The following is a 10,597-nucleotide window of genomic DNA, read 5'->3' as shown; positions in this document are numbered from 1 at the left end:
TAATTTACACTTTTACCCTTGCCTTCAGAAATCTTTACAAACTAACTCCAAAATTTACATTTTAAGCCTTGATCTCATAAATTTTTTTCATAATAGATCCCTAAATTACCAATAAACCCTTAAGCCTTCAAATCTTAGCAATTTAAGTCCATTAATTACCCAACGCACCCTAACTTCTGAATTCCTTTTCAAATTAAATCCAGAACTTACACTTTTAACCCCCAACTTCTTAAATTATGACAATTAGCCCTTCAAGACCATCCTTTGATATATAACTATTTATTTTAGGGCTACTATTCGTTCATTAATTTATTTATTTATCAAATAAATAAACAGGGTATTACAGTTTAGCGGGCGGGGCCCAAAGACAGGTGGGGCCTAAGAAAAGCATATTTGTACACCGAGCGGGGCTCGAAGCCATGCGGGGCCTGTTGTAGCGGGCGAGGCCCAATATTTGTAGCATGCAGTTATGTGTATGGTATGTGGTAGGTTGGGGAACTCACTAAGTTTCGTGCTTACAGTTTTCAGTTTTGGTTTCAGGTACTTCCAGTAGCAGAGGGAAGAGCTCGGGATGATCGCATGACACACACCATAGTTAGTCAGCCTGGGATGTTTTACTCTGATAATAAGAACATGTTTTGAATTGATACTACGAATTTATGTTATGACTTATGATATGGTTTTATAAATATGGTTTTAGTAATGTTCTAAAAGAAATTGTTAGTCGTGATTTTTGGGTCGTTACAGATATCATAAACTGTTGCGCACCTCCCGAATTCCAAACACATACATCTTTAGAAGACAAAATTTCACATTCAAATATCAAAACCTACAGTTGTTGCACGTGGTCTAACAAGATGCCTACGGCCTACCATAATCGGTCTAGACCAATCCTGAAACATCCCAAAAATACGATCCAAAATTTTCGTCTTAAATCACTAACAAAACCATAAATATCATTTATCATATAAAAACCATAAGTCGTATATCTCATAAATATCATAACATTTGTCAGTGTATCAAAATCACGTGTCTAATATCAGAGTAAATCATCACATGCTAAAAATTGTGGTGTGTGCCATGTTGTCATCCTGAGCTCTTCCCCTTGCTAGCGGAAGTACCTGAGACCAAAATGAAAACTGTAAGCATGAAGCTTAGTGAGTCTCCCAAACTACCACATACCATACACATATCACATAATCACATAATCACATATCAACATATCGTGGGCCCCTCCCTGCTACATAGGGTCCCGTCCGGCATCAGATCGCATCTGGCATCGGGACCCGCCCGACATCGGACCAAAGTATGGTATACATATAACATATCAACAAACATATAACATAAACACATAGCATGAACATATAAACATCTCCTCGGGCTTGCCTCGACATCGGACCGAAGCCCGGTCCATATAAACATAACATATAAGCTAAACATTCCTCGGGCTTGACCCGTCATCGAACTAAAGTTCGGAACACATAAATAAACACATGCAAGAATCACGAAGACAACAAACATTCAAACATTCCCAGGGCTTTCCCCGACATCGAACCGAAGTCCGGAAACATATAATCTACATTGGGCTAACCTCGTCATCGGACCTAAGTCCGACATAAGCTAACATACATAAACAGGCCGACATTGGTGCCTTCGACCCGTTCCTACTAGAGGAACTCACCTCACAAGCTGGTTGTCGAATCTCTCGGTAAGGAAATCTCTATCGGCTGCTTCCACGACTTCCCAGCTAACATCATCACAATAACACATGGTCAATATCCAAAATATTTCTTAGGGTAAAATGACTACTTTACCCTTGGTCAAAGTCAGCATTCTTCGTCAAAGTCAATGTTCTGGGTTGACTCAACTCGCCGAGTTGACCTATCAACTCGCCGAGTTCTATAATTTAGAATTCCTGAAATCACGACCTAACTCGTCGAGTTCCTCTATGGACTCGATGACTTCCTCAGTCTGTTTGGGCTTTCTTAATGGATTAAGCCTCTACTCTTTAGATCTAAGCTTCTTCCCTCTAATGCACACCGAAAACATCCTTTTAAGGGTAAAATTTCCAACTTTACCTGTTAATACTTCTACTTTGTGGGCTTAGCTTAGCCCCTAACCTTTAAGGACCTAGATATTGGTCCACAAGCCATCCATACTCCAAACTAAGGCCTATTCTTTGATATTTAGACTCTAAGCACTACAATAACACATAAAGTTCCTAACTTTCCCCCCATGCATGACCTTTTGGAGCTTAAAAGGCTAGAATGAAAACTTATAGCTCGCATGGTGCTTCCATGGCCATGAAGTTTGCACCTTTATGCCATGTGAGCCCCTTAAGGTCATAGATATGAAGGTATACCCCTTAGGACGTCCTTGCCCCAAAGATCATGTTTCTTTGACCAACAACCCCATAAAATGATAAAAAGGAGATCTAACAAGCTATCAAGCAAGTCTAAGACTTGCTTACCAGAAAATGAAGATGATGAGATGTTGTTTCTAGATCTACTGGCTTCCTTTTGAATCCCAAGCTCCTCCTTCTTTAACAAGCTTCAAAGCACACAATATTCACTCAAAAACAACTCACAAGCTCATACAAGGCACTAGGGTTTCGTGGATCAGGGTTTGGGACTTGGAGGCTGGAAATGAAGCAAGCAAGTGGGGATTAGGATACTTAAATAGGGTGAAAAACCTCGAAATTAGGGTTTCATTCTAGCAACCCTACTCGTCGAGTTGAGGGCTCTCAACTCGTCGAATGGATTTCTTAAAACCCGCATCCATTTCTAGCCTCTACTTGACGAGTTTGGGGCTACCAACTTGTCGAGTTGCTTAATAAAAATGAATAAATTATTATCTAAATGTGTACCAGGAACCAGACGTTACAAATCCCACTCCCATGAAACTCTATCCCACTGCTTCCTAATTGTACATTGTTTATTTGTTTCTAAAGTATGTACTCGAGAAAACCTTTCCGTCGAAGGTTTATCACTAATCCACCAATTTAGCCATGAAGAAGTTTTAGTGGCATCTCCAATTACCCTTTGAATGATGTTACCGACTATAATTATATAGTCATAAATGGTTGACAGTGCCTGCAGTTTTTACCCATAACCCATTAATCCTGGTAAAACTTTTAGGTTACAACTCAATTGTACATGCATAATTTCCTTAACTCTTAAGGATACGTGCATGTCACACCCCGAGCGGCACGATGTTAGAATGTTGGTTCACATATACGGATCTCCCTGTCATTCATGACATAGATATCACTTCCATTCAACAATTAATAACTTACAAGAAACTTTAGTTTTGTTACGTTGAGTTTTGTCTTGGCAACCATACTCTTCGGTAGATTGCAATTCGTTTCATAAATTTTAGCTGAAAGATCTTCTTTCTCCATTGGTGACATAGGAACACATGTGATTTTTGAAAGGTTAGCATAATGTTGGTGAGTTCACAGGTTTTGCATACTTGAAAATACCTTGTCGAGTTAGGTCAGCTCTTGTTATGTTCTCAACTTATGTTAGTATATCTGTGTGTATCAAACTGTCCCTTTAGTGTTTCTGGTAGTGGGTTCAGATAGTTTAGTAACTAGATCTGAACCTGGATTCTTGTTTATGAATAGAAGGATGTATTGTATTACTTTCATTAATTCCGACATCGGGCCCCACTCGGTAAACATGCAAACACATAACCTATGCAAGAGTTACGCAGACATCTAGCATCCCTAACATAACAAACCATGGGCGAACATTGGTACCTTCGAACCGCTAAACACAGTGAGGAAGTTCACCTTTAGCTGTTGAATCTCTCTAAAGAATCTCTGGATGCTGGTCTGGAAAATTCCCGCGCTATCAATATCAGTAACATCCAATTATTAATTGGAACTCAACCCATAACCAAAAGTCTAATCTATTGGGCCCATAACCAGGTCAAAAGACCATTTTACCCTTCTATCTAACTTGGACCAAAATCAAGGTCCAATCTAACTACTAAGTTGGCCCAAATTCTACTAGGCAACCCAAGGCCCAATTATGGCCCAATCTTCCAAATTGGGCCCAAAACCCATCACGGGCCTAAAATCCAAGGAACCCTAACATGATACTCTAAGTATAACACAAAAATTTGATGGACCAACAAGGCCCAAGAAATGGAATCCCAAACATTGGCCTAATACCGAGAACGTAAAGCCCAAAGCCCATCTGCTGAGTACGAAGGGCGTACTCAGCTCGTACGCTTAGCGTACTCCTTCTGGGGCTAGTACGCGTAGCGTACCAGTTGGGTACGCCCAACGTAACCCCTAGTGTGCCATGCAACTCCATTAAGAACTTAATTGGTTAAGCCTTTTCTCCAAACTCAAATATCTGGTCCCTAAAGGCGATTTATCATGTAAAGTTGACAACAACAGTGCACAAAATTCTCCATGAACTAGATCTAACATATAAGAGCATAAAGATGTAAGCTTTTTACCTAAAAAAGCTTACATATATGGAGGTGATCTTGGATCCACAAGCTCAATCAATCCCCTAAAGTGTTCCTCTTCTTATTCTCTTCACAAACCACCAACAAACACTCTTTAAGCTCAAAACTCACCAAATCACTCTAAGGTTTCGTTTTCTGGGACTAGGAGAGGTCGATGATGGTTAAACACGTCTAAATGAGGCTATAATGAGGTTTATATAGGGTACAAACCATAAAAATTAGGGTTTGCCTCAGCCTCACGTACGCCCTACGTATGTGGTTAAGACTCGCGATCATCAGGATGGCTAGTACGCTCAGCGTACTAACCAAAGGACCAAATTGAAAAGAATTAACATTAAGGACTAAAAGAGAAACTTACCAAAAACTTGAATGTCACACTTCTTTTATACTTGTAATCGTTGTGTTAAGAACATTATGAATAAAAAATATTGTCATCCTACCCGTGAACGTATGTCACCTTGACCGAACCACATAAATTGTGTCTTTGTGTGCTTTTGGTTTCGTGTGTTATCCGCATTACTACATAACAAGGATCATCATAACCTGGCAAATGACATCAAATTTGTTATAAGTCTAAACAAGAATTATCTTGTTTCCTTAACACTCCGTATTAAAGAACTATAACACATACTTTTCAATGTCTCCTTTAAAACCATTCCAAAAAGTTTTTAAGAGCTAGAAAAGAATACTTATATGGCCTTAGAGCTTTGTACTACCACATTAAAATTGTTCTTAGTAAAACACATCATGACAATATTAACATACTTTCATTGTATTATAACATAGTTTTCCGTACACCGAAACTTGATTTAGAAATTTGGGTGTTTTATTGGAAACATTCTAACAAGCACATGCAAGAATCACAAAGACATCACACATACAAACATTCCTCGGGCTTGCCTCGGCATCAGACTGAAGTCCGGAAACATATAAACCTACATTGGGCACAACCCGACATCAGACCTTAGTCCGACATATACTAACATACATAAACGGGCCGACATTGGTGCCTTCGACTCGTTCCTACTGGAGGAAAACTCACCTCACAAAGTTGACTGTGAAATCTCACGGTGAGGAATCTCTAACAGCTGCTCCAACGACTCCCCAACTATCATTATCACAATAACACTTAGTCAACATCCAATAATCATGCTTAGGGTAAAATGACCATTTTACGCCTGGTCAAAGTCAGCATTGTGGGTTGACTCGACTCGCCGAGTTAACCCATCAACTCGCCGAGTTCCGTAAATCAGAAACCCTGAAATCGCGATCTAACTCGTCGAGTCATCCCCTGACTCGCCGAGTTCCCTTGCTACTCGTAGTCGTGATAAAGCGAGTCAACTCGTCGAGTCCCTCCTCAGTCTCGTCGAGTTCTACCCTATTCAGAATCGGGACAAATCGATTCATCTTGTCGAGTTCCTCTATGAACTCGACGAGTTCCTCAGTCTGTTTGGGCCATCTTAATGGATTAAGCCCCTACTCTTCAAATCTAAGCTTCATGCTTCTCATATACACTGAAAATATCCTTTTAAGGGTAAAGTTTCCAACTTTACCCGTTAATACCCCTCACTTAACGAGTTTAGCTCAAATCCTAACTCTTTAGAACCTAGATCTTGATCATAAAACCATCAATACTCTAAACCAAGGCATGTGAATTGAGATCTGGACCCTAGACACTATAATAACGTGTAAAGTTTCCACCTTTCTCTCAATGCATGGCCTTTTGGAGCTTAAAAGGCCAAAATGGCATCCTATAGCTTGCATGGGGCTTCAATGGCCATAAAGTTTGCACCTTTATGCCATAAAAGCCCTCCATGATTCCAAATATGATGGTTTACTCACTTGGGACGTCCATATCCGAAAGATTAAGCTGGACCAAAACCCAATAAAATGATAAATGATAGATCTAAGAAGTTACTAAGCAAGTTTGAGACTTGCTTACCAGAAAATGATGAGAATGAAATGGAGTCTCTGGATCTACTAGCTTCTTCTTGAATCCCCAAGCTTCTCCTTCCTTCACAAGCTTCAAAACACACAAAGTTTCACTAAAAAATGGCTTACAAGCTCACAAATGCATTAGGGTTTCTGAATCTAGGGTTTGGGACTTGGAGGCTGGAAATGAGGCCAACATGTGGGGATTATGATGCTTAAATTAGGTGTAAAACTCCGAAATTAGGGTTTCATTCTGGCAGCCCTACTCGTCGAGTTGAGACTTTCAACTTGTCGAGTAGGTTACTTAAAATCTTGCATCTTTTCTACAAAAATGCATGATTTTGGGGCTCCAAACTCGTCGAATGCTGTACAAAAATGAATAAATTATAATTAAATGCGTACCAGGAATCAGACGTTACAAATAAATTTGCGTAAAATTGTGTCCAAAGCCAAAAAAAAGAGAAATTATTGGATTTTTTTCCAATTACACATGAAAAGATTATGGTTTTTATAGTATTTGCATTATTTCGTGAAACTCTTTTATTCACATTCAAAATAATACAAATACAAAAAGTCAAATATTGACCCGGTCCAACCCGACCCGAATAGTATATTTTTCCCAATATTGTGCCCTTCCTGGCTGCTTTGCTTATTCCCTCATATCATTGTCGTCTCTCTCCGTAAGGTCTTTGCAGACGAGAGATTTGGAACTGCAGCCAATATGTCTCGACAAGCCACTAGATTCATCGCTAATCTCTCTTCAAAACTCACCTCTCGTACATCTCCTTCATCATCGTCGAACTCGATCTCTCAAGCGCGTTCATTCGCGACAGCTCCTCCACCTCCGGCCGTTTTCGTCGACAAGAACACCCGCGTCATCTGTCAAGGAATTACAGGCAAAAATGGCACCTTCCACACCGAGCAAGCCATCGAATACGGCACTAAGATGGTAAAATTATACGTTTCTACCACTGACTGTATATACGTGATCTGATTTACCGTACGTTAACGTTTTTGATCGCGACATGATTTCGTTAGGTGTTTGTGGGCGGATCTAGGGTTTTATTTGTCTGGTGATCTGTAAAATGATTGTTTGATTTTGTATTGTTAATTACGAAAATGACACTCTGGAGTCTGGACACAATTTAATAAGAATGTTTGACTGACAAGTAATATGCCAAATTAGAGAAAACGTTTAGAACAATAAGCCTACCGATACTTTGTAACGCTTAGCAATGACATTGAGATAAATTTTGGATTAGAAGTGAAAATGTGAACATAATGATCTAACAAATGTATAAAAATAATTTCAACATGTAGCTCTGAAAGTGCTTTTCGTTTATTTTGAACCTTGTTCTTGACTTGTGTAGGTTGGTGGAGTTACCCCAAAGAAGGGTGGAACAGAGCATTTAGGGCTCCCTGTTTTCAACTCAGTTGCAGATGCAAAAGCTGAAACCAAGGCTAATGCATCTGTAATTTATGTGCCTCCACCATTTGCTGCAGCAGCAATCATGGAAGCATTAGAGGCTGAACTGGATTTGATTGTTTGCATTACAGAAGGAATTCCACAACATGACATGGTAACCTGCATTTTTCATCAATATCTTGGCTACTTGTGCTTTCAATGTAAGAGAATGTTATTGACTATCTGTCCCTTGTAATCAATCATATGCATATAGGTTCGTGTAAAGGCTGCTCTACTTAAGCAGTCAAAAACTCGGCTGATTGGACCAAATTGCCCTGGTATCATTAAGCCTGGAGAATGCAAGATCGGAATTATGCCTGGTTACATTCATAAACCAGGGCGCATTGGTATTGTATCTCGATCTGGCACACTAACTTATGAAGCGGTGAGATATTCTTGATTTCTTCTTAACTTATTTTATGATTGGTTTAAGATTAATTGCTTATTTTGCATTTGGAAAACATTATGATTCTATGCAACTTTTTGAATGATTTGTTTCTTCTTTTTGTTACAGGTATACCAAACTACTGCTGTAGGGCTAGGTCAATCCACATGTGTAGGTATTGGTGGGGATCCTTTTAATGGGACCAATTTTGTTGACTGCATGAGAAAATTCATTGCTGATCCTCAGACAGAAGGTAACTCAAGTTTTCAAATGAATTTGATATTTGGTTAGGGTTTTTAAATTTGGGTAATTGCATCTCATTTTGATGTGTGGATAATTATTGTGTTTCCAACATGAATATCATAAAAAATTTGTTACTTAGTTTTTAAGTTTTTTGGTAACTGTTAATGATTGCTGTGTTAGGTTAAAGCACAACTCTATGTCTGTGTTACTTTCTTCCTGAGGTTAAACATGATACTTTCCAAATATGAAGTAATGCTCTGTTTAACATCAGCTTTAGCAGTCTTTAGTTTTTCCATGTGTATTCCAAAAGTATGATTTAAAAAAAAAAAAAAAGTTGAGTTACTATCAATTATATGTCTTGGGACTGGTTATCTTGACCTCAAAATATATTTATGGGTGACTGGAGGGTTATAATTTTCTTGTATTTCCATAAATAAGATGTCCGAATAACTTTTATTGACTTTTGAAGTGTCTCAATAATATGGAGAAGCATATTGGTGAAGAAAGAATTTAGCATGGTTAATAAACATATATTTAGATGCCTCATTTTAGTTTTATGTCAAATAGAGTTAACATCAATTATTGTTTTCTAATGATGCTTAATCGTTAAGAGTTGCACTCAGGAAAATACTTTCAAAAAATAGGGCTAAATTTTTTACATGGTATAGTTATAGTACTTGTTTGGTCAAAAGGAGTCTCCCTTTTAAGTAACTTGTTTATAATAATTGAATTCATTTGGTCATACAATTATAATTTATTTTGTTACAAAGTTTTAAAACTTCATTTGGTTGGTTGGCAATTCAGGTATCATTCTGATTGGTGAGATAGGTGGTACTGCAGAAGAAGATGCTGCTGCCCTCATAAAGGTTAGATATTTACTTTAATATCAGAATGAGATCAATTATATATTTCTATTAAATAATATAAGTTTCTCATAATTACATTTTAAAAAAAAAAAAAATTTGGAAACAGGAAAGCGGGACTGACAAGCCTATTGTTGGGTTTATTGCTGGACTTACTGCTCCACCTGGGCGACGCATGGGCCATGCTGGAGGTATTCTTTTGCCACCTGTCACGTCAGTCTAGTTTTTACTGACATGACATGACAGAACAAGTTGTACTGTGTTTGGTCATGAGAACTGGAAAAGGACTAAGACCAATGTCAGTGGGACAAAAGTTGTAGTTCTTAGTCCCATCTAATAAATTAAAAATGGAACATGGACATCTCTCATCTGTGTAAAAGACGAGAATGCCCTTGCAACAACGATAAATAAAGTTATTATTATTATTATTATTTTTGGTGTGTGGGATGATTATTGATTAACTTAATAATTAAGGTTTGGTTTGAATTTGCAGCCATAGTATCAGGTGGAAAGGGTACAGCACAAGACAAAATCAGGACCCTAAGGGAAGCGGGTGTGACAGTGGTGGAATCACCAGCAAAGATTGGAGCTGCTATGCTTGAGGTTTTTAAACAGAGGGGTCTTGTTTGAGTGGAGACCATGTATTAAGAAGAAAAAGAAGAAACCATTTTCAGTTCAAAATAACGAAAGATAAAACACCCGGGCGAGTTTATATGGTTGGATTTTAACCTTGTTGAGTATTTTTAGCAATCTTTTTCTTTTTCTTTTTCTTTATGAATCCAAAGCCAAAGCCAAGTGCCACGGCATATTTTCTTAGTTTTGCAAATTTGGAAAAACGTACAGGGATTTGGAATTGAGATAACTCAATTGTGGTTGATTGAGTTGAATGGAATTGGAATGGAACCTTTTTGTGCCTACTCAATACTCATGCGTGTTTTTACATTTTACCTATGTTTCAAAAAATTCCAAAAACTTGACAAGAAATGCCATCAAGTATGGTGACCTATTCTTAAAAAAGTTCTGACTTGAGATTGATTTTAAATAAGCTCGAGCTTAATATAGGCTTCTTTATTAAACAAGTTCAAGCTTGTGTTTGGCGTGCCAGAGCTAGCTGATAAGCTAATTTATTTTTCGAGTTTTTTTATGTTGTCGTGTTTGGTAAGCTAAAAAATAGACTAGCTTTTTAAGAGGGTTTTTTTTTTTTTTTTTTTTTTTTTTTTTTTTTTT

The 10,597-nt window shown here is 38.0% G+C and overlaps 1 protein-coding gene across 1 annotated transcript; it reads left to right on the top strand.

Moving 5' to 3' along the window:
• Positions 1-7,058: 7,058 nt before the first annotated feature.
• LOC111884382 (succinate--CoA ligase [ADP-forming] subunit alpha-2, mitochondrial) lies at positions 7,059-10,292 on the top strand. The gene is made up of 7 exons (XM_023880697.3): positions 7,059-7,363; positions 7,785-7,994; positions 8,094-8,264; positions 8,394-8,517; positions 9,312-9,373; positions 9,480-9,561; positions 9,864-10,292. Exons 1-7 carry the CDS (start codon positions 7,136-7,138, stop codon positions 9,998-10,000), a joined length of 1,014 nt encoding a protein of 337 aa, XP_023736465.1. The 5' UTR covers positions 7,059-7,135; the 3' UTR covers positions 10,001-10,292.
• The last annotated feature ends 305 nt before the right edge of the window (positions 10,293-10,597 follow it).

The sequence above is a fragment of the Lactuca sativa genome, chromosome 3, assembly GCF_002870075.4.
Source record: "Lactuca sativa cultivar Salinas chromosome 3, Lsat_Salinas_v11, whole genome shotgun sequence".
In the NCBI taxonomy this organism is placed as follows: domain Eukaryota; kingdom Viridiplantae; phylum Streptophyta; class Magnoliopsida; order Asterales; family Asteraceae; genus Lactuca; species Lactuca sativa.
This window is presented reverse-complemented; position numbering and strand designations above follow the sequence as displayed.

Bases quoted from the DNA above. Each gene is read 5' to 3' on its own strand.
- LOC111884382 (XM_023880697.3), top strand. From the start codon at position 7,136: ATGTCTCGACAAGCCACTAGATTCATCGCTAATCTCTCTTCAAAACTC. The intron at 7,364-7,784 runs GTAAAATTATAC...TGACTTGTGTAG, and splicing joins TCGAATACGGCACTAAGATG to GTTGGTGGAGTTACCCCAAA. The intron at 8,518-9,311 runs GTAACTCAAGTT...TTGGCAATTCAG, and splicing joins TGCTGATCCTCAGACAGAAG to GTATCATTCTGATTGGTGAG.